Genomic DNA, 25,065 nt, shown 5'->3' on the forward strand with positions numbered 1-25,065 from the left:
GTAAACCTTGCCCTGCCATACGGCCCTATCCCTCTCCATTGCAATAACAAAAGACACCGAATTGTGGTCACTATCTCCAAAGTGCTCTCCCACAACCAAATCTAACACTTGGCCCGGTTCATTTCCCAGTACCAAATCCAATGTGGCCTCACCTCTTGTCGGCCTATCCACATATTGTGTCAGGAAACCCTCCTGCACACACTGCACATAAACTGCCCCATCCGAACTATTTGACCTACAAAGGTTCCAATCAATATTTGGAAAGTTAAAGTCCCCCATGACAACTACCCTGTGACCCCCACACATATCCATAATCTGCTTAGCAATTTCTTCCTCCACATCTCTATTACTATTTGGGGGCCTATAGTAAACTCCTAACAACGTGACCGCTCCTTTCCTATTTCTAACTTCAGCCCATATTACCTCAGTGTGCAGATCCCCCTCAAAGTGCCTTTCCGCAGCCGTTAAACAATCCTTGATTAACAATGCTACTCCTCCACCTCTTTTACCAGCTTCCCTACACTTAGTGAAACATCTATACCCCGGAATGTCCAACAACCATTCCTGTCCTTGTTCTACCCACGTCTCCGTAATGGCCACAACATCGTAGTCCCAAGTACCAATCCACGCCCCAAGTTCATCTACCTTGTTCCGGCTGCTCCTTGCATTGAAGTAGACACACTTTAACCCACCTTCCTGTCTACCGGTACCCACCCTTGACCTTGATACCTTCCCCAATACCTCACCACCCTCAACACTGACTTCTGGACTACAACTCCTTTTCCCACTCCCCTGACAAATTAGTTTAAACCCCCCTGAAGAGCCGTATCAAATTTCCCTCCCAGGATATTGGTGCCCCTCTGGTTCAGGTGCACTCCGTCCTGTTTGTACAGGTCCCACCTTCCCCAGAATGTGTTCCAATTATCCACGTATCTGAAACCCTCCCTCCTACACCATCCCTGCAACCACATGTTTAACTGCATTCTCTCCCTGTTCCTCAACTCGCTATCACGTGGCACCGGTAACGTACCAGAGATGACCACATGTTTTGTCTTGGCTCTCAGCTTCCAGCCCAGCTCCCAAAATTCCTGTTTTAAATCCCTGTCCCTTCTCTTACCTATGTCGTTGGTACCAATGTGTACCATGACTTGTGACTGTTTCCCCTCCCCCTTAAGAATCCGGAAAACATGTTAAATTCTCCCTCAGTGTACCCAAACAGGAGCCAGGTGGATTCGGGGATTTTCACACTAACTTCATTGTAGTGTTAATGTAAGCAACTAATAAATAAATTTTAAAACCTGCCTTCATGCCCCACATAATAATGTGGGTAGAAATAATTCGACATGGTCCCGTATTGGCTGCCTCTATGTCACAAGTCATACAATCCACATGGTTGAGAGAGGATTTCCCTCTGGTTCTGATAGTTGCCATTAATAAGTCAAATCCCCCTGCATGTATTACTCCTGGAAACAAGTAGTTGGGATGGCACGTTGGCACAGTGGTCAGCACTGCTGCCTCAGTGCCAGGAACCCAGGTTCAATTCCTGGCTTGGGTCACTGCCTGTGCTCCCTGTGTCTGCATGGGTATCCTCAAAGTGCTCTGCTTTCTTCCCACAGTCTGAAAGACATGCTGGCTAGGTGCACTGGCCATGCTAAATTCTCCCTCCGTGTACCCGAACAGGCGCTGAAGTGTGGCGACTAAGGGATTTTCACAGTAACTTCATTGCAGCGTTAATGTAAGCCTACTTGTGACACTAATAAATAAACTTTAATTTCAACATTGCAGGCATTAAAATCAATACCAATCTTACAAATTAGAAATCCAGTCAGACAATTCATGGAGTGGATTCCACTGAAATCAGTGGAAAGAAAAATAAGAAATAAGATCATAAGAAATAGTAGACTATTCGGTTCATCAAGCCTGCTCCACCATTCAATAAGATCATGGCTGATCCAATTGTGACTTTAACTCCATTTCCTGCCTTGTCACTCCCACCATACCCCCATCCCCCTTACTGCAAAACCATTGACTTGAACATATTAAATGAGACCGCCTCCACTGTTTTCTGTGAAAGTGAATTCCAAATCTAATGAACCTAGGAGAAGAAATTCCTCCTTTCTCAATCTTAAATGGGAAACCCCATTTTTAAACTGTCCTCTAGTTCTAATTACACCATGAAAGGAGACGACCTCACTGCATCTATCCTTGGAAAAAGGCCAGCGAGACATTCACCTAACCCTCAGGTGCCAACATGACTGCTCACCAGCACCTTCTCAAGGGCAATAGATGTTGGAATAAAAACAGTGCTGGAAAAACTCAGATCTGGTAGCACCTGTGGAGAGTGAAATAGAATTAACATTTTGAGTCCAATATGGCTCTTCTTTGGAATACATGCTGGCCATGAAAGAATAAAGCATTCTAACAAAGCTCTGCAAGGCTACATTGAGGTATTAGGTTTTAGTTTCCACATGAGAGAAAGGTTATTTAATATTATATATGATCATAAGGATATTCTATCACTATAGATAGGTAAGTAAAGGCTGTGTTTAATAAACTGCCACCCACTCAACTGTTAGGTGATTGATTCCATGCAGTAGCGCCTTGATCAGGTTATTGGAGTTCAAGGGGGAAGAGACCAGTCTGGAAGATGTCCCCGGGCAGGGCCTCAAAGTTGGTCCCTGGAAACAGGCTGCTAAGATGGAAACACCAGCCAAGGCCAAGGGTGAGGAGACAAAGAGCTGGCTCAGGTTATTTGCGCTCATGTTTCAGCTGCTCAAGGATGCCCAGCTTTGAGCAGGAGCCAAGCTTATTCCCAGACACACAAGATCCACAGACAGGCCCACTTCGGCAGCAAGGCTGGACAGCCAATTTAACCTGGACACCAGGCTCAGAGGTTGGCTCAGGCAGCAGCTGCTGCAGGCCAGCTCCCAGCCCATAAAATGTTTTTGAGCAGTGACAGCTGGTGCAGCCCATGGTCTAGGCCACCATCCTATACCCATTTCTCTACCTCCAGACCATAGAGGAACCACTCAAACAGAACTAACCAGACTTCTGGCCACTGCCACAATTACAACTAGATATGGAGCAGCAGAACAGATAGCAAATCAGCAGAGTTTACTATCCAGTGCTCAAGAAGTGCCAGGGCATCACTCCGGTAGCAGTCCACTCGTGTCATGTAGGGACAGGCCACATTTCTTCATCTACTCAGACATGTGAGAAGTGTGCGTGGAGATGCTGAGTTCCCAAGTCATGTTAAATAATAAGGATATATCTGGCCAAAGTGGAAGTTAGTTTTTAAAATTCAGTCAGGCACTGAAAGGGCATCATGATTGCAGGAAGTAGGCATAAATTATGCCAACCCTCAATTATCCTGGTCTCCTGTGCAAGTGCTTCATCATCCTGACATTCCTGTTTTGCCCATCCTCCACATCAGATGAGGAATAATGCTCATCCATATTCTTCTGATGCTAGGCCTCCTGTGCTCTGAAGTGTTAGGTTTTATTCTTCACTGGGAGATGGGCATCTCTGGCAAAGTCAGCGTTTCTTGTCCATCCCCAACTGTCTTTGAAACTAGTTGCTTGCTAGACCATTTCAGGGGGCAGTTAAGAGTCAACCACATCGTCACATGTCTGTTGTTACACGTAGGCTAGATCAGGGAAGGATTTTGTAGATAAAGGACATTCATGAACAAGATGGATTTTCAATACAATCAATATTAGTCACCATAGTCACCATTTCTGAGATTAGCTTTATATTCAAGATTTCTTAATGAATGTATATTCAACCAGCTGCCGAGGTGGGATTTGAACCACATCCCAGAGTATGAACCTGGGCTTTGGGATTATAGGGGCGGGCAACAAATTCAGTGCTCTAATCAACCCCAAGGTTCGGTAGAGCAGAGCAGACAACTATAATGAGACCCTCACTGGGGCATCGTGCAGCATTCTTTCGGACAAATCAAGGCAATGGAATCTCATTTCAAGGAGACCAGAGACCTCACAGATGGTCGCATGGGTTGACCCAAAGCAGCTTTTGTACCTTTCCTTGGCTATAGTAGGAGGGTTTCTCACCACTGTTAGCAGCCATGTCGTCAGAGGGCAACCCGTGAACCAGAGGATCCATCCCTGAATGCACGCCAGGGCGGGGACAGCATTGTAATAGGGACTATCAAATTATATATGCAGCAGGATTGACCTCAGAAAGCTGGGCACACACCTGCAAGACATGTTTTCAGTGGCTGCAGACCAATTGAAGATTGATGCAATGGATTCACTTCCTGTTTATGAAGCCCACTGGCTGAGGGATCCTCAATGGCCACAGGGTGGAATCAATGATCTCTTGTATCTGGACGAATTCTGTGATGGCCCTGAAACCAGCAGATGACAGGGTTTGGTCCATTGTACAGTCACTGGTCCTGTTAAATAAGGTATTTGTCACCTCCTTGATGCAGCAATAAGCTTCTGCCTGCAAGACCACACACAGTTCCAGAAAAGCCCTGGAAATATCCGGATGCATAAAAATTTATTCAAGAGTTAACTTCAGGACTACAGTGTCACTGAGGCTTATGGGTCACAAGTCAGTGATGGCCTCCCATGACAGCCAGCCTCCATAGTCACTCCCAATATTTTAGGTGTCTCTGTACACTCTGGCATCAACAGCATGTCCAGGAGATTAATTACCTTGTCAAAGAGCTCAACTGTCTCCAACCATGTTGTAGCCCTATTACCACCTGATCTACACCAGGCATGAAAATCAACTTTGGAATACTGTGATATAATAATTTCAACAGTGTTCCAAATGCACATACAATTAACACAAAATGATAGATCAAATGCAATAGAGCACAGTCAGAGAAGGAAAGAAAAAGGTTATTTTGTGCCCTGGTTCTCAGCTTTTAAAACCAATAAAGTAAAGTTTATTTATTTATTTGTCACAAGTAAGGCTTACATGAAGTTACTGTGAAATTCCCCTAGTCGCCACACTCCGGTGCCTGTTCGGGTCAATGCACCTAACCAGCACATCTTTCAGACTGTGGGAGGAAACCAGAGCACCCGGAGGAAACCTACATAGACATGGAGAGAACGTGAAAACTCCACACAGACAGTGACCCATGCTGGGAATCGAACCCGGGTCCCTGGCGCCGTGAGGCAGCAGTGCTAACCACTCTGCCACCGTGCCGTCCTGTAAATAAAAGTAACATATGCAGATATAAAACAATTACTGTGCATAACCTAAAAGGTACAACTGTAGTTTGAAAGATAATGATCAGATTAAACAGGGATACATTAATCTATACTTTATTTCCTATAAAATGGAATAATTTAAAGACTATAAAAATTAATAAAGGAGGGACAGGTAAAAATTCTAACCTCGATTCTCGTATTAAACTTAAACAATTTTATACTGAATTCTACATTCACATTCCTGGTACAGACACGCAAAAACCAGAAATCTCGAGTCCAAGTCTGTGCCAATTTCAGATTAGGCGACAATGCCAGTTATCTCTGCATTTCTGACTTCCCATCTGATAGAAAGCAAAACTTTTCATGAATGAATTGCGAGATAAATCAGTTTCTACCTTTCATGACGGAAAGCATATTACTCATATGCACTTTGCCATTTTATTACTTTGAATGAAAATTAAACTCACGTATACCTCGCAAAGTCAGGAGGCTGTCAGCTAGCACAGGACTCCAATTTACAATAGTCAAACACAGTCAAGCATTCAACTAGCTGACGTTCTGATCTAATGCTCTAAAAACATCAGTTAGTATCTTGATTTGTTAAAGTTGAGTCAGTAGAAGTGATGCACAAATTAGTCATGATCTAACTGAATGACAGAAAAGGCTTAAGGAGCTAAATGGCTCACTCCTGATGCTCGATTCTTAATTATGGCACTTAATGCAAATATCACAAGATACTCGCTCATCTCTCTTGAAAGGCATCATGTACACAACACCAAATGCGAGATTGAAACTAACTGCTGTACTTGAGAGAATACTGCATAGACACACTAAAACAGCAAAATGCATTACTTAGAAAACAAAGATCAAATCAGTTCAGATAGTTAGAAATGCTCTTTTAAAATAAGTTTGCATAGTTCACTAACTAACAGGAGTTTTCATAATTCAATTTTATATTTGGATGACCACAGACTCTGAAGAACTAAATCTAACAAATCAGACTTGCCTCCTTATGCCTCAGGAATCTTTTAACATGACAGGCATGTCTTGCACATCAGCAAGCAGCCTGAGAATACAAAATAACTCGAACCTTGTGGGGAAAGGAGTTAGTCAGGATGTAACTATATCATCTGTTAATGTGCTAACATGAAAAACAGTGAGTCTCAGGCACTCTAGTCTGACTTACCAAGCAGATCTGTTAATGCAAATGAGGAAAATCCATCCAGGGGTGACATCCGATTGCCAGCTGTTTCTGCAACCAGTTGCAAATATTGACAATTGCCACATGTATTATGGGCTCTGTCCAGATTTACAGCTGGTTGAAGTTGCCCTTTAAATCACATTTACTTTTTCGTATATCATGCGATTGAAATACATCATATACATTATATATAATCGAATAACCTACCTGAGAGAGGGGTACGGCCCAGAAGAAGAACATTTGGAAGAGGCATCATAATTAGCTGTTGTAGTGTCTCCTGTAAGTTTTAACAAAAGTTTTAATCCATATAATACATTTAATAAGTAAAAAAAAGCAAACAAGATGGTTTCTAGAACAATTTCAGATCTAGTACTACGCAATGAGAAATAAAAGAACCTTTAGGGGAAAGTGGTCATAACATGACAGAATCCCAGGAAACTCCTGTGTCATTCTCACAACACACATTCTCACCTAGTTTTGTGTCATCTGCAAACTTGGAAAAATTACATTTAGTCCGGATACAAATCAGTTATATGGATGGTGAACAAGGCAGATGGAATAAAGTGGGAATAAGAAGTTATCCACATTGACAGGAGAAACAGAGGTACAGTATATTTCTTAAATGGTGAGAGTTTAGAAGTGTTGATGTCTGGGTGGGAGGGTGGGGGGTGGTGAGGTTAGCAGTGGCAGATTTAAACTCAAAGTTGTGTAATTACATTAGACTTATAGGATGCAAAAGAACAAATATCATGTTTACTCTTCAAATTGATCTTTATTGAGCCTCTGGTATAAGCAAATAGCTTGGCGTTGGTAAAAGGACCTGGTGTAATCCATAACATTCAATTCCCATCCTTCAAGGAAGGTTGCTACTTTGACAAGATACTAGGGGAGGCACCAGATCTGATGGAAGTATACTTTTAAATCCATAAATGTAACAAATAGTAGAAAATAAAAGAGCACATACAAACATACGAATGTATGTTTTAATAGCCAAAATTTATGTACAGGGCAATTCAACAAAGTTCATTGTTGGAACAACTGGTGACATCAACCAAATAACAATTAATCAGTAATTTTTTTTTAAAACCAGACAAAGCAGCATTCGTGAAAATGTGAACTATTCAGAATTCCAATTTTGCACAAGTGAAGAAATTGTATTTAACTTCTATGGTTTAATTTTACTGACATTCTACAGGAAACTAAATGCATCTAAATAGCATACCGCCCTCTCATTTACCAGGCTGCTTTTTGTTTTCCAGCAATTTTCCCTCAAAAGAAAATTATATACCCATCATCATCATTCAACAAACTTCTTCCACCCCATAATCTCCACTATCTGATGCCACTAATCTCACGATTTTCTCTATGTCCTTTCCTCCACAAGCAGTTTCAATCTAATGGAAACACCATTGTTCATTTAACATCAGGTTGCCAGCATCATTAGACAAGAAAATGGTTAAGCCTATAATAGAGGCAGCTAAAATGCCACCTACTGAGGTCTTAAAACAGCTGCAGGAGAAGCCAAATATCAGAGGTATAATGAAGCAGAAGTCTTAGTATTAAAGATGCTTCAGTGCTTTCCGATATCAGCAGTCCAAGCTTCCTTTTTTTTCTTGTAATGCTGTGTACTTGTTCAGCTTTAAAGGGAAAAATCACATGCCATGGGAGTTTCATGTGCAAGGACAGCAGCCTTCAATTAGTGTTTTGTCTCAGCAAGTGCCTTTATTCATCTGCCCTTAAGATGTCTGTTTCCAGAGGCAGCCCCATGGTATAGTCACATATCCACAGAAAGCTAGATGTGTCAGACTGGTTCCAAACATCCCATTTTCATATTGGAAAAGGGTGATGGTGGGTTTTTTCCAGTGAACAAAAGACATTTGCATGCACGATCCTGGGAGACTGAGTGTTACCCAGTGTTATCCGCTATACACCCACTGTTCTCATGCAAAATTGTTTGTTCAACTAGTCAGTTACTGCACATACATTACACACTCCTGGCGGAATTTTCTGGTTGTGCCCGCCCAGAGACCAAAAATTCTTGCCCGAGGTCAACGGACCTTTAAACAGTCCACTAAATTTTTGCCCTACTTGCGATGATTCCCATGGTGGGTGGGACTGGAAAATTTACCCCATAGAATTATTTTGGGAAAATTGTGCCATAAGTGTCAAACTCGCTCATTTTTGGGCGAGCTGATTCTCGGTTATTTAAGGCACTCTATACAATATAGAGGACATGGAGGTGAGTGGTGGTAAACCTCAACCAGCTGGAAAGGCCGGCAGCAGAGAGCTCAGGGGGGGGCCATTGGTCATTCACCGATCTCCCAGTATATTGACATTCTCTCCCCGCCCCCCCGAAATGAGAGATCTTCTTTCTTGCAATTGCATTAGGTCGTCAGACAAATTTGTCCCCTCACTACGAGCATCATATCCTCATATAACTTCAATCTTACTTTGGGGACTTAATTTTTGGATCTCCATATTGAATCACTTCACACAGATCTGCAAAGAGCATTATGTTGCATGGTGCACCTGTGTCTATTTGGCATTTTTTGATACCACAATGGTCGCAAAGGGAGAGTAACAGTCACAAAGCATTTGTTCCCTTTCGACTTGACCAAACCAACTTGTTGATCCTGTATAATTCTTTAGCAGACTCACCTAGTAATATCTCACCAGTGGCTATCTGTATCAGCTTTTGATTCTTAAAACACTGCTTTCCCCATGCTGGACAATTCTTTTTTTCCTGTGCATGCAGTCTGCCAGGGTACCTGCATCCTGCCCTTTATTTGCAATTGCCAAGACAGTCACATGATTATGGAAAGCTAGATGTGTTGATTAAACTGATTAGATTTCAAAACTCAAATAATGAGTTTGATTCCTATCCCTTCAATAACTTCATCAGAATAGATTAGTGGAATCAGTTTGACATAATAAAACTGGAATTGAGTCAACTTATGGGGTAAATGCAAAATTATCATTTGGCATTAATTTCAAACTAAAGATATTTTAATTCCTGGGATTCATCAGTCAGCTCCCAGTCTGAAATGAATTGAAACTGCATTCTACCAAACCTCTTTTCACCCCAGTCCCATTGACTTTTGCCCCTATATTTTGGGTAGTTTTTACTTTTTATGATCTGTCCAGGCAACAGGTGATATTGTTGCAGACGATGACTGTGAGAAAACAACGCTGAAGACGATTACATACAAAACAAGCACAAGAGGATTGACTAAGCCAGTTAGAATAGTGTTCAGTTTAGGATCGTTATTAGTCAAAGGATATTATAGCCAAATGATGTACTACATTGTGGCTGAGTCTTAACTTTCCTCCTAAATGACCCAAGAAGTCAGTCAGCTGTATCAAACTGCTACAAAAATGCTGAAGAGCAAGACCAAAGCAGCTGTCATCAACTTAAGTTAGACAGTCAAAGGCACACTGTAAATCCCCACTGGGGATTTGTGACAAAAATTAGATATCAGTCCCACATACATGTCAAGCAACAGCCTGTCATATTCACAGAACTATACCTTTCAGATAATGCTGCAGATTGCTCCTCACCATTTCTTGTTATCTTGCCCCACCAGCAAGAAAGACCCAACAAGAGATGAAGGCACAGTGGAGGGAGGGAGTTCAATACTGAATCTGGACCCCATTAAGTCTCAAGGCAACAAGTCAAACATGGGCAAGGACCTCCTGTCAGCTGTGCCTTAGTTGGTTGCGTTCTTGTCTGTTGCAAGTTCAAAGTCTAACTCCAGGACATGAGCACAAAAATCAGGTAACACAGTGCACTACTAAGAGTGCTACACTGTCAAAGGTACTGTTATGCAAATGAGATGTAAACCAAGGCCCTGTCTGCTCAAGTGAATGCAAAATACCTCATGGTACTATTTTGAATAAGAGCAAGGAGTAATCCAGTGATCTGGCCAATGTTTATCCCTCAATTATCATATAAATACATTATCTAGCCAGTGTAGGGACTTGTGTACAAAGTGGCTACTACATTTCCTACATTACTAAAGTTTGACTACACTTCAAAAGTACTTAATTGCAGCACAGCACTTTGGAGCATCCCATGGTTGTTAAAGCACAAATGCCAGCCTTTTCCATTCCCAACTACTGCCCTCCCTCAGATGAAATCAGTACTCCATGTTGAACGTCACTTGGAAGAAGTACGAACGGTAGCAAGAGCACAAATTTACTTAGGGACTTTTAAAACCACCATGACTTACGATGCCGAGTCCAGAAGGATACATCTGTCAAAATTGGTTGTGGCAGGTGACAAGAGAACTAACAAGTGGGAAAAACCTACCTGACCACATCCTCATCAATCTACCTGTTGCAGATGCATCCATCCAGTCGTGGAGACTACAGCGTAGCCCTAAAGGAGGTAAAGACCCAAATTCACAGACGGCATGCTCCATCATGCTGTGTGGCACTATAATTGTGCAAAATGGGATGGATTCAAACAGATCTAGCACCTTAAAACTGGGCACTGATGAGGTACTATAGACCATCAGTAGCAACAGAATTGTCTTTCATCACAATCTGTAACCTCAAGGCCTGGCATATCCCTCACTCAATCATCCCCATCAAGATCAATGAGACTTTCAGCAGGAGCAGCACAAGGCATAAAAATGAACTACCAACCTGGTTAAACTACACAAGACTACAAATATATTAAACAGACGAAACAACGTATTATAGACAGAGGCGAGCAATAACATCCAACAGTTCGGAACAAAAGCCTGCCACATACCGTCATGAATGCTAGTCGGCAATTGAACAATTAATGGGAGGAAGCAGCCCCATAAACATCCCATCTTCAATGATAGCAAAGCCTAGCACATCAGTGGAAAATATGACTTTGAAGCACTGGCAACCATCTTCAGTCAACAGACTCGGGTGGATGATCCATCTCTGTTTCCTCCTGATGTCCTCCCTATTTCAGATGTCAGTTTTCTGTCAATTAGATTCACTCATGCGATATTAAACAGCTAGGCAGTGGATTCAGCAATACAACATCCCATCTGTAGTGCTAAAGACTTTAGAACAAGTCACATTTCTAGCAAAGCTGTTGAACTACATAAAGTAGCCCAGGTATATCCTGCTCATAAACCCTATGTGGCCTTGGTGTACTCATAGTCATCAGCAAAGCGGTAGAAGACAAAACGAGGAAACATAATCGGGGAGGGGTCATCAGGCACTTAGCCAAGTTCCACACACATCTCTATCAGTTTTTGCACACGAGGACAGCCTCAACCAGGATCTTGGGTTCATGTCACCCTATCTGTAACCCCCTCGACTTGCCTGCGCTTGCAAATCTCACTAACTGTCCTGGCTGGAGACAATACACATCTCTTTAACCTGTGCTTAACCCTCTCTCCACCCACACTGTCTGTACCTTTAAGACTTGATTACCTGTAAAGACTCGCATTACAACCATTATCTTGTAAATTGTGTGTGTCTATATATGCCCTGTTTGTGAACACAACTCCCACTCACCTGATGAAGGGGCAGTGCTCCGAAAGCTTGTGCTACCAAATAAACCTGTTGGACTTTAACCTGGTGTTGTGAGACTTCTTACTGTGCTTACTCCAGTCCAACACCGGCATCTCCACATCATGGATATTGGGATACCCAGACTGGTAGCAAATGGAATTCAATACAAAAAAGTGTGATGTGATGCATCTTGGGAGAAGTAATGGAGAAAACCTTTAAACTAAATTCCACAGTTCTAAAGAATGTACATAGAGGGTTCACATGCACAGATCTTTGAATGCGATAGAACATAATGAGAGAATGGTAAGCAAAGTATAGGATTGCAAGCTTCAAAAATAGAACTATTGAGTACAAAAGCAAGGAAGTAATACTTTGCGTGTTTAAAGCTATAGTTCGGGCACATCTGAAGCTCTGCTTCCAATTCTCCCCATCCCACTATAGGAAGGAGGCAAGATCCTATTGAGTGTGTGCAGCAGATATTTATCAAAATGGTCCCTTAAAGGAAGGATTTTAACAACAAAGTAAGTGAGGTTGGAGAAGCTGGGATTGTTCTTCTTGGATCAAAGGAGATTCAGAGAAGATTTGATACAATATTATGACAAGTTAAAAGGAGATAGACAAGAAAAGCAGCTGCCGGTACAAGGACTAGATTAGGGTACACAGATTTAAGGTATAAAATTTGAGGACAGGAGGAAGAACTTTTATTTTAATGCAGCAAATGGCAATGCCCTGGAATTTACTGCCGACAAGAGTGGTGGAAGTGGAGATGATGAACGATTTTAAAAGCACATTGGATTAGCACTTGCAAGAAATAAATTTATAGGATTACATGAGTACAGCAGGGGAAAATGATACTGATTGGATTGCTCTATAGAGAGTTTGCATGGACTTGATGGGTCAAATCGCCTCCCTGTGTCATAATGACTCAATAATTCTATAAGGAGGAGTGGAGCTGATTAGGGACTGAAAAAAGGGGGGATTTAAGCATGGTCGTAGAGGTTGGCTGGTATAATGACACAAGAACCCCGAATGGAAAGGAGCATTAGTTTATTACATAATGCAAAGTAAAACCACTACTGTGGGGTACGTAGACTAGTCTCTGCCTGGGACTACTGTTCAGTAGGTTTAGCTCTGGGCCTGCTTCATAAGAGTTTCAGGCAATGAATTCAAGATAGGCAGGCCACTGCCTGTTACCAGTGGAACTCATACTCAACGAACGCCACAGGGAGATCAGTGATTGATGGGTAATAAATGCTGGCCAGGCAGTGACGTCCATGTCCCAAGAATGAATGAGTAAAAAAAAATTCCCCACTGACCTCATGAGGGTCATCACAGCTGGTTTGCCAAGGAGGAAAATGGTGCCAAAGTCATAGCGAAGTAGAAACGCTGTCTGAATTTGTCACCAGGACCGGATGGGAAGTATCCAAAGATACTGCAAGAAATAACGCTAAAAATTGCAGAGGCAGTGGCCATAATCTTCCTATCCTCTGTAGATACAGGGGTGGTGCCTGAGAACTAGAGAATTGCAAATGTTACACCCTTGTTCATGGTGCACGGAAAAACCCAAGAACTACCAGCTTAAGCTCAGTGGTGGGAAAGCTTGTAGAAATAGTATCCAGGACAAAAGTAATGACCAAACTAGATTAAAGAGAAAATATTGTTTAACTGTGTTTCATTTTTGGGCAGGGTTGATGAGTGATGTGATGGGTTAGTTTACACCATATCATATAAAAGGATTGCCAGCAAAGTTAAAGGACAATGGTAGCATTGACATTAACATGGTTGAGTGAACCTCTTTTGAACTGGAGGCAGGCATAGAGTAAATTCCCAATGGGTCAGTATTAGGACAGTCTTTTTCTTGATGTACTAATGGCCTAGACTTGGAATGAAGGGCACAATTTCAAAATTTACAGATAGCACAAAACTTGGAAGTATTGTGAACTAGGAGGAGGATAGTGAGAGACTTCAAGAAAACATGGGCAGGCTGGTGGAATGAGTGGACATGTGGCAGGTGCAATTTAATGTGCAGTGTGAAAGTGATACACTTGGCTAGAGGAACAAGGAAAGGCAATATGAAAGGATACAATTCTAAAAAGGGTGGAGGGGCAGAGGGACCTGGAGTATTTGTACAAAAATCATTGATAGAGCAGATTGAGAAAGCAGTTACTGAGGCAAATGAGATCCGGGGCTTTACAAACAAAAGACAAAGAATAAAAAGGAAGGCAGCTTTGATGAAACCTTTATAAAACACTGGTTTTGCCCCAAATGAAGTAGTGTGCCACACCTATGCAAAGATATAACATATTCCATTAAAGAGGGTGCAGAGAAGATTAACAAATGGTTCCAGGGTGAGGGACTTCAGTTACTGCATCAGTCGGAGAAGCCAGTGATGTTGCCCCTGAGAAGCGGCAAAGGTTGAGAGGAGATCTGGTGGAGTCATTCAGAATAATGAGGGATCCGGACAAAGCAGATTAAGCAGAAACTGGCTCTTAACCCTTCGGCCAACGGGAACAGAGGACACAGATTTAAGGTGGCTTGACAAAGAACCATCTGGGCCCAAAGTACCTCAAGAAAAGTTTTTTTTAAAATACAGTGATCTTACACAGGTTGGAATCTGGAATGCACTGGCCGAGAGTGTGGTGGAGGCAGATTCAGTTATGGTATTCAAAAGGGAATTTATGATTATCTGAAGCGAAAAAACATCCAAACAGCACACAAAAAATGATTTTAAAAAAGGTGGCTGGGAATTCTATCAGAGTCACAACATTGGGGCAGCTATTAATATCTGATTGGGCCTGGGAAATTTCAAAGTTGACTGCAACCAGTTCGTTAAAGGCAAGGATTAATTTAATTCAGAATCTGCAACTTGTTTATTTAGGCTTAAAAAGGGGGAAAATTACTTTAGTGCAGCCAATGGGTAACATGATAGTCCTAAAATTTATACCAAGATCAAAACAGAATAAAGTTGTACAATAATAATTTGAACACAAGAAAAAAAACTTAAAATATCAGTTTGTAAAACTGGCAAATTTACTTGAACTGACAAGTGAAAGTCTGCATCAAAACAGAGCAAATAGAGCACTTTGGAAGCAAGAATGACTGGAAAAGAGGAACCACTACTGTGCTATCCAGTGGAAGGTCTATATTGCAGCACCTCACCAAATTCGCTTTACTGTTGTTGCTTTTGAATGTTGTAACAAAAGATTTGCACAAAAATCCTCACACCAAAAAACTTTGAGACAAGAATGACAAATGCAATATTTTTAATATTTTACCATATTGAAACTACCTACTTGATGGGACTGAATTAAGTCAAATGGTTGTAAGGAAAATAGATCCCATAGGAACAGAAATTAGGGGTGAATAATGTGCCACTTTCAATACTACAAATTCTTTAGTGTTGTATGCATGTCAGCAGTGAGTGACTTATGTTAAGTTGTTGATTTTTTAAAAATTCCAAAATAATCCTTCTGGCAGTTTATTTTAAGTGGAGTTGAAAGTTGAAACTTTAAGCAAAACTATTAACACATTTGGCATTATATAGTGATGGGATATCCAAGGAACTAAAGGCAAAACCTTTACATTCTTGAAAAAAAATTCTTACAAGTTAGCAGCATTTACTACATCATGTGCAACAGATTGCATTCCAATCTCCATGTCTAAATTGGGTACATTATTTTAACAAATAAATGTCCCTTTTAGCCAAAGCTCTTCGAACATTATTAGGGATTATGCTAAACTTAGGTTACATAATTACAAAACACTTCAATAACTTGTTCGTGAAACTGAATCTATTAAATTAAATGCATTTAACACAAGCTTCCATTTAGTCAGACCTCAAAACTCCAGCAGTCACAATGGTGCAGGCTGGAAGTGTTTTTTTTCCTCCATGATCCCAAAACCACCCCCAACTGTTGGGCTTTTAAAAAATGAAAACACAATGCATTGTTAACACTAAATAAATATTAAATGTGCTTCCATCGGCTCAATCCTTTAGACCAACTCAGAAGAATTAAGTCCATTGTGCCAGCCAACTTGCACACAACTATATTCCGGCAGACTGAAGAATAACATTATGTGTTCCAAAGAAAACGATCAAGTGCAAAAGTGTGGCAGTGAATGTACAGCACCTAATGCTGTGCTATATATACTTCAGAGATTTAGCATATACCTGTATTGAATAATATACCTATGACACAAATGTAACTCATTTGGAACATGTAGCCTTGTTAACATATCCACATCTGAGATTATCAACTCACTGACATCGCATTTTGTGCTATTATTCTTTACACAAAACTTTCTCGGTCAGTAAATCTCAAATTACTTTTTGGAACTTTATATCAAAATTTAAATTCAGAAGTTTTAATTACAACCAATTGCAGTCTATTAAACTGTACCTGCCTACTATTTGGGTGGATTTTTAAAAAAGTGAGCCACCCACGCTTTCCTAAAATTCAAGGGGTGTCTCTGTTTTACAGACAGATATTCATTTATTGAATCAGGCAGAAGACATTCTGTGGTTCACAACTGTTTTGTTGTACTTTAGTTCAGTACAAAAAACAGTTTCTACTCTTTCCTTCTGGATCCTCTCCCTGCCCAGAAGCAATTCCCCCACTGGGGGAAAAAACCAAGCTTCATTCACTAAGCATCACCTGCTCTCAATTTACACTGAAGCTAGACCTGGTTCTCTCTTTAAGGGGTGGGCATTTCTAACATTGTCAAATTCCCTTTCTTTAAAAGAATATATTTAGACAAAAGTACAAGTATAAATACAGAAGAAAAAAATAACTAATTTCAGATTCTCTGCCTTTACAATAAGACTTCTTCTAGAACATTAAAATAATTCTGTAGAGGCATTCCTCTTACTGAAGCAATCTGATAACTGATGACTAGTATCTAACCAACTGAGCTTGGAGATTTCTTTCCTCTCCAACATCTACTTTAAACTGGCTGTGTCTGTCCCAAGCCTTTGCTCATTTTTGTAAGATGTACATTCTCCCAAAAAGATCAGTTATCTCACAAAGATCAGTTATCTATGTAACATTCAATTCAAAGAACAATCGTGCTCATAATAAACCAGGTCACCAGAACAGAAATCTGCCCAGACGGTCTCATATAACTTCAAGGTCTCCTAATTTTTTCTGATGCTTCAACTCTGATTAACGTTTTTCTGCCAGCATGCAGCATAGTCAAATGAGTAGTGAAAGTAGAGCTACTAGTCGTGCTCTTTAGTGCTGGAGGACTGTCATTTAGTGCTGACGGCAATTTTGGATTCCAGGTGTACACTAATTGGTATGATACTTCCAAACATCTAAGGAATTTTATGCATGCACTGCCCATACATCAGAGTTAGAAATGGCACAGGTGGCTCTAAATAAAACTATTTCTGGGATCCATTCACTGTTGGCTTTCATCCCAGCCTCACTTTTCGCCTTGATCAATGAATCCATTAGAAGTACGACCCATCTTTTTTGTACAAGCGCTTGCAACTAGTCCCCTGCCAAATTTTAAGAGTCAGTAATCATGGAATCCTCCATTCTCCGTATCACTGCAGAATTTCCAATATCTCTCGCCAAGGTAGCTGGAAACAATAGCTTCTCCTAAAATTATTTCAGAGTAGCGGTCATTTTTCACGACACTGAACCTATCAAAATCAAAAGTCTATCCATGTGAGAGATTTATGCACAATCTAATAGTTTGAATGCAAATACAGACTCCAGAATTTCTAGATTGATTTCTTTAGTCTTTTACATTACCTCTGAAAATCCACAATACATTTTTTCAATGGGCTGATCGTCCATTTTCTTAAACTCATCAATAGTAGCCACACCTCGTCGGCATCCAACATCATTTTTTGTAAATTTTGTCTATAAATTATATTAGAATTAGCAATCCCTCTTCGGTATCTAAGTCAGTTACATTCAAATCCCAAAATACTTTATTTCCAATCTTACTTCTTCTTGGTAAAGTTAAAGCCATACCTTACTTCCTCTTGGCTACAGAAGTGATCAAAGTCTACATTTCCACCTCATTCTTCCATTGTTCGTTAGGTTCCAATGCCAAAAAGACTGGTGGGCAAGTGTAATTTGTGATCCTACAGCATTACTCAGCCAATTCACCTTAAAAGCTGCTGGGTGGTTTGCTTTTGTCAAGAAACAGGGATTGCTTTCTATTTTCTTTATCTTTCCACCTGAAGAGATAAAGGTCAATCCTCTGTTATCATGTTTTACAGGCGGGGGGATCTATCGAATCAGGCAGCAAAAAGAAATTCTGTGGGTCACAACTGTTTCGTTATACTTTAGTTCAGTACAAACACCAGTTTCCACTCTTTCCTTCTGGATCTTTTCCCTGTCCATCAGCAATTCCCTCCCCTGGAGGAAGAACCCAACTTTTAAATACAAACTTCAATTCAGTCTGAAGCTAATCCTGGTTTATTCTTAAAGGGACCTGAATTTTTAACATTGTTAGTCCCTCCTTGAAACATTTCTGGTGGGTGTGGCCACCCTATTAGGATCCTTCCATTACCACTTGTCACTGAAAACTGAAACACTATCAAAAATGTTCTGTCTGAAACAACTGAAACAATCAGCGCACTCTTGATTTTGTAAAAGTGCGAGGGCAGCAACAGCTCGCCTCAAAAACAGATATCTAACATTGGAATGTAAAAGACCTCTTCAGAGTGTATATGCTTAATCCTATAATCGTGTTTTATGTTTTCTGAAACAATGGTTCTTCCCATATTTGCTGCGGTGTGGATGGGGTCCATTTTGGTGCTATTATTTTGACTTGCCTCAAATTCTGATTTTAATTTACCCTCAATTTCTGACAAATTTTCAACCTGCAGGATAAGATCATCACCCTACAGAGTTGCAAAAGCAGTGTATTCCAGTCCTGTGAAATCTAGATTTTGTGCATCTATTTATATTTTACTTGAATATAGTAAATGCAACTACAAAATGCATTTAGACAAAAGGCATCAAGAACAAATACCATCCGACAGTGAATCTACTTTATCATGACTGTCAGCTGTTTTGCAACTACCTCATCTCCAAGTAGAGTATTGGGATTAATGGGCTTATAATATTTTAAATAAGTTAGATTTTAGTATTTAATTATAGCATATTATCATAATATAGCTATGAATAATGCACATGTAATAATGAAGAAAGAAACTAAATTATATGGAGAAATCTTCCAAGTTATTGGAGACCTTTTTTTAAAAAGTACATTCTTTAATATTCCTCAAAGCTGATCTATCACAGTACATCTTGCTCTGCTCTCAAACACTGACTCCTTTATGGTGGCTTACAACTGTAATTTACCTTCCAACTTGGCTTTGCTATGATAAACAATAAATGCTTATATTTTGCTGATTGGATGTGCTCAATGAAGTACTTCAAGCTAATGCTCATGTGGCCAGTAATCGAAGTGCTCTCCAATAAGTGTAAAAGTCTTTTAAAATTTGTCACTATGCCTTTATGAATAACACTTCTTTGGCACCACAGATCAGCTGCTAAAGGTATGAGAAGTACTCCCTCAAATTCGTTGAAGTTACAATTACCTCAAGTTATAACCTTCTCAAAATTTTGCTGCCGAGAATTAGAGCTCCAGATGCATATCACATTATTGCACTCAGTGTACACAGATGTCAAAGATGTCAGATTTGGGATAAGATAAACAACATCACATTGCGCACCTTGGGAGCAGAAAAATCAAGACATATTTATTTAAAGTCTAGAGAAAAAAATAAATTAATATTCAATAGCTAGTTGCTATAATTACAATGGCAGGAGGCAGCTGACAGAGGTTTCCTATAAATATGAAATACTAGAAAGAAATGATATACAACTGTGACAAAAGACAAAACTTTGTAGACAGAAAATGTGTGCAGGCTTGAAAATTCTACTAAAATATAAATAGATGCACAAAATCTAGATTTTACTGTTTTTGCAACTCTGTAGGGTGATGATCTTATCCTGCAGGTTGAAAATTTGTCAGAAATCGAGGGTAAATTAAAATCAATTTGAGGCAAGTCAAAATAATAGCACCAAAATGGACCCCATCCACACCGCAGCAAATATGGGGCGAACCATTGTTTCGGAAAACATAAAACATGATTCTCAGATTAAGCATTTATACTCTGAAGAGGTATTTTACATTCCAATGTCAGATATCCATATTATATCAGATGAACTATTATCTGTGCATTAATTTGTGTATTCCCCAGGATAGAAAAGTGCCCAAAATAACTAAAACTTGCATTTTTTTTACATTTCCATATTTTAAAATATTAGCAACTAAATGAAATAAAATCAACAGACATGTCTCGATGGAGACTAAAACTGCATGCAATACTCTTGGTATGGTCTCAGCAATGCCCTCTACAGGTGCAGCAAGACTTCTCTACTGTTAGACTCAAAACACTTAAAATACTCTACACCCCTTAAAACAAGGCCAACTTTCAATTTGTCTTCCTAATACTTGCTTGACCTATATATTAGCTTTTTGTGATTCATGTACAAGGATATCCAGATCATGGTGCTCCAGCATTCTGCAGTCTCTCTCCATTTTCATAATATTCTGACTTATACAATCTTCCTACCAAAGAGAACAACCTTCTAATTTTCCCACATTATACTCATTGTGAAGCCATGCTTTATATTGAAATGATCTAATGTATTTAATTGTTGAAAACCACAGGTTGACAAAAGACAAAATCAGCAGCTGCTAAGCTGGCCACCAAGAGTCAGGTGACCTCAGGTTTCCAGGGAGTTCTTAATTAAATGACCATTGGTGGGGTGCCATCTCTGGAATGGACATGCTGAAACAAAACCACTTGTGGAATTTACATTTCCTTGTCTGTGTTTTACCAAAACTCAAAATCCATGGAAACTTTGAATCACCATCTCCAAGTTCAATACTTAGAGAGTTGCAGAGAAACCAACTCTCATAAGCAGGGTGTGAAGAGTCACCATGCATTCCCCATTGTGTAACAATGATTTCGGACTTCAAATCATTTGAGTGGATAAGAGATCACATGATCAAAACTGACTTCAAATGACAAATCTTATTATTCCAAGAGCCAGGGAACAGAAGGCCCTGAGTGGACACTCTCTCTCTTTCTCTATCCATTCTGCAAGCTTGAACCCTGCCTATTGTTTGATGATCCACACAATGCAATGCAGCAGCTGTCTCCAGAAGATAAATTGATACACCTTTAAACCGCCTCTACACCAAATCCTGAGGGGCAGCCCAGGCAACCTGAAACCATCTAAGTCATTGATCCACAAGATCTGCATATATTTATAACTTTAGAACTCAAAGTCCGTTTAATCTATCACCCCGCTCTGCAATTATGTGCATACATGTAAGCAGGAGCATTTTTATTACTTTTACTCAGATTGGGTTACCAGGTTAGGCACAATAAATAAACCCTCTTTGCTTTTTAAAAAAAAGCAAAACCTGTTTGTCTCTTTTACAGTCACAATACGTGAACAATTAACGACATTGCACTGGCAAGTATATCCCTCAAATAATGGGGAGAGTGGGGAGCCATTGCACCTCTCCTCAGCTGATTATAACCTACTCATTCTGCCAAAGTTTTGCTACGTCACTTAACCTATCAAATCTATTTGTATCCTCCTCACTATTTGTTTACCTGCCTCTCAGTATTGCCAGAAAATTTGGTCATAATGCAGTCAATCCCTTTAGAGAGTGATCAATATAGATCGTAAATAGTTGCGGCACCAGCACTGATATCATCCATGGCATTTCACTAGTTAGTTTGCTAATCTGAAAATGACCCACTTATCCTGACTAGGCTTTCAGTTAGTCAATACACTATCCACATCAATAGATTACCCCCAACATGAGTTCTTATCTTCCGGAGCAAATGTTTACATGATGCCTTGCAGAATGCCTTCTGGAAATCCAAATACACTACACTTATTGATTCTCCTTTATCTACCTTGTTTGTTAAATCCTCAAAGAACTCCAATAAATTTGTCAAATACAATTTCCTTTTCACAAAACTATGTTGACTCTGCCCAATTTTATAGTGATTTTCTGAATGCCCTGCTGCTGCTACTTTAACAATGGATTCTAGCATTTTCTGCAATGACAGACGTTGTTTATAGCTTCCTGTCTGCCTTCTTTGTTGAATAAAAGGTGTTACAGTTGCAGTTTTTCAATCCACTGAAACATTTGCAGAATCTAGAGATTTTGAAACATTACAACCAATATATTAATTATCTCTGAAGCTACTGCCTTCAAGACCTAGGATGTAGGTTATCAGGTCCAAGAGGCTTGAGTTGTTAGTCCCAATAGGTTTCCTAGACTTTTACTCTGTTCATGACTGTTCAATTTATTTCCTTAGCCTCAATTTTCATCAATCCTCTGGATGTTTTTTTGTGTGTTCTCCTGTGGAGACAGATACAAAATACTTATTCAAAAGTCTCTGCCATTTGGTTTCCCATTTTTAATTTCCAAAATCTTATCCTTCAAAGGATCAATGCTTACGTTGGCAAATCTCTTCCTATTTACATACTTGTAGAAGCTTTTACTGTCTGTTTTTATACTTCTTGCTAGCTTTCTCATTCTCCACTGTTAATTTTTTAGCCCTTTTCTATTTTTTTCTCAATCTTCTACCACTAATCTTTGTACAGCTTCTCTTTCCCCAGTACTGATGCCAGCGTCCCATGAATTAAAATTCATCTCTCCCACAAAAACCTCTGAGCCACACATTCAATTCTTTGACCTTATTTACTCTATACCAGTTTACTCATGGCTCAGGTAGCAATGATGTGGAGATGCCAACAGCGAACACAGTGAGACAACCAATGAACCGGAACAGCCAACAGAGAGATCCACAGTGCAGCAACCGAAGAGGAACGAGTCAAACTGGACTCCTCCGGAAGGCCGCTGCCCTCGACTTGACATGTATGCCCAAGCCGTCAGGAGGTGCGTCAACACCAGATTCATCAGCCTCACTCACAAGACAGCCCTGAACATCACCCAAGCACAACGCAACGCCATCCGCGCTCTCAAGACCAACCGCAACATTGTCATCAAACCAGCAGACAAAGGAGGGGCCATCGTCATACTGAACAGAACGGATTACTGCAAAGAAGTGCACCGACAACTGAACAACGAGGAACACTACAGATAGTTACCTGCAGATCCGACCAAAGAACACACCTGTCAACTCAACACTCTGATCAAGACCTTTGATCCGGACCTTCAGAGCACCCTCCGTGCTCTCATCCCACATACTCCCTGCGTTGGAGATCTCTACTGCCTCCCGAAGATACACAAGGCAAACACACCCGGCCGTCCCATCGTATTAGGCAATGGGACCCTGTGTGAGAATCTCTCCGGCTACGTCGAGGACATCCTGAAACCCATTGTACAAAGAACCCCCAGCTTTTGTCGCGACACTACGGACTTCCTACAGAAACTCAGCACACATGGAGCAGTTGAACCAGGAGCACTCCTTGTCACAATGGATGTCTCGGCACTCGACACCAGCATCCCCCACGATGATGGCATTGGTGCAACTGCCTCAGTACTCAACGCCGACAACTGCCAGTCTCCAGATGCAAATTTTACAACCCATCCGCTTCATCCTGGACCACAATGTCTTCACCTTCAACAACCAGTTCTTCATCCAGACACACGGAACAGCCATGGGGACCAGATTCGCACCTCAATATGCCAACATCTTCATGCACAGGTTCGAACAAGACCTCTTCACCGCACAGGACCTTCAACCGATGCTATACACTAGATACATCGATTACATTTTCTTCCTTTGGACTCATGGTGAACAATCACAAACAACTATATGATGACATCAACAAGTTCCATCCCACCATCAGACTCACCATGGACTACTCTCCGGAATTGGTTGCATTCTTGGACACACGCATCTCCATTAAAGACGGTCACCTCAGCACTTCACTGTACCGCAAGCCCACGGATAACCTCAGGATGCTCCACTTCTCCAGCTTCCATCCCAAGCACGTTAAAGAAGCCATCCCCTACGGACAAGCCCTCCGTATACACAGGATCTGCTCAGATGAGGAGGATCGCAACAGACACCTCCAGACGCTGAAAGATGCCCTCATAAGAACAGGATATGGCGCTCAACTCATCGATCGACAGTTCTGACGCACCACAGCGAAAAACCGCACCAACCTCCTCAGAAGACAAACACAGGACACGGTGGACTGAGTACCCTTCGGCATCCAGTACTTCCCCGGAGCGGAGAAGCTACGACATTTTCTCCGGAGCCTTCAACATGTCATCGGTGAAGACAAACATCTCGCCAAGGCCATCCCCACACCCCCACTTCTTGCCTTCAAACAACCGCACAACCTCAAACAGACCATTGTCCATAGCAAACTACCCAGCCTTCAGGGGAACAGTGACCACCACACCACACAACCCTGCCACAGCAACCTCTGCAAGACGTGCCGGATCATCAACACGGATGCCATCATCTCATGTGAGAACACCATCTACCAGGTACACGGTACATACACTTGCAACTCGGCCAACGTTGTCTACCTGATACACTGCAGGAAAGGATGTCCGGAGGCATGATACATTGGGGAGACCATGCAGACGCTACGACAACGGATGAATGAACACCGCTCGACAATCACCAGACAAGGCTATTCTCTTCCTGTTGGGGAACACTTCAGCGGTCACGGGCATTCGGCCTCTGATCTTCGGGTAAGCATTCTCCAAGGCGGCCTTCACGACACACGACAACGCAGAGTCGCTGAGCAGAGATTGATAGCCAAATTCCACATACATGAGGATGGCCTCAATCGGGATCTTGGGTTCATGTCACATTATCTGTAACCCCCACGACTTGTCTGGGTTGCAAAATCTCACTGGCTGTCCTGGCTGGAGACAATACACATCTCTTTAACCTGTGCTTAACCCTCTATCCACTCACATTGTCTGTACATTTAAGACTTGATTACCTGTAAAGATTCGCATTCCAACCGTTATTTTGTAAATTGAGTTTGTGCCTTTATATGCCCTGTTTGTGAACAGAACTCCCACTTACCTGCCGAAGGAGCAGCGCTCCGAAAGCTAGTGGATTTTGCTACCAAATAAACCTGTTGGTCTTTAACCTGGTGTTGTGAGACTTCTTACTCGGGTAGTAAT

At 41.1% G+C, this 25,065-nt stretch overlaps 1 protein-coding gene across 1 annotated transcript in view; it reads right to left on the reverse strand.

The window, feature by feature from the left end:
- Nucleotides 1–25,065, reverse strand: part of ccdc88ab (coiled-coil and HOOK domain protein 88ab) — a 266,369-nt gene that overhangs the window by 220,238 nt on the left and 21,066 nt on the right. The window contains exon 4 of the mRNA XM_078229887.1: nt 6,592–6,661. Coding sequence (XP_078086013.1) covers nt 6,592–6,661 — 70 coding nt within the window. The remainder of the gene's footprint in view (nt 1–6,591; nt 6,662–25,065) is intronic.

Source organism: Mustelus asterias, chromosome 15, assembly GCF_964213995.1.
Source record: "Mustelus asterias chromosome 15, sMusAst1.hap1.1, whole genome shotgun sequence".
NCBI lineage: Eukaryota > Metazoa > Chordata > Chondrichthyes > Carcharhiniformes > Triakidae > Mustelus > Mustelus asterias.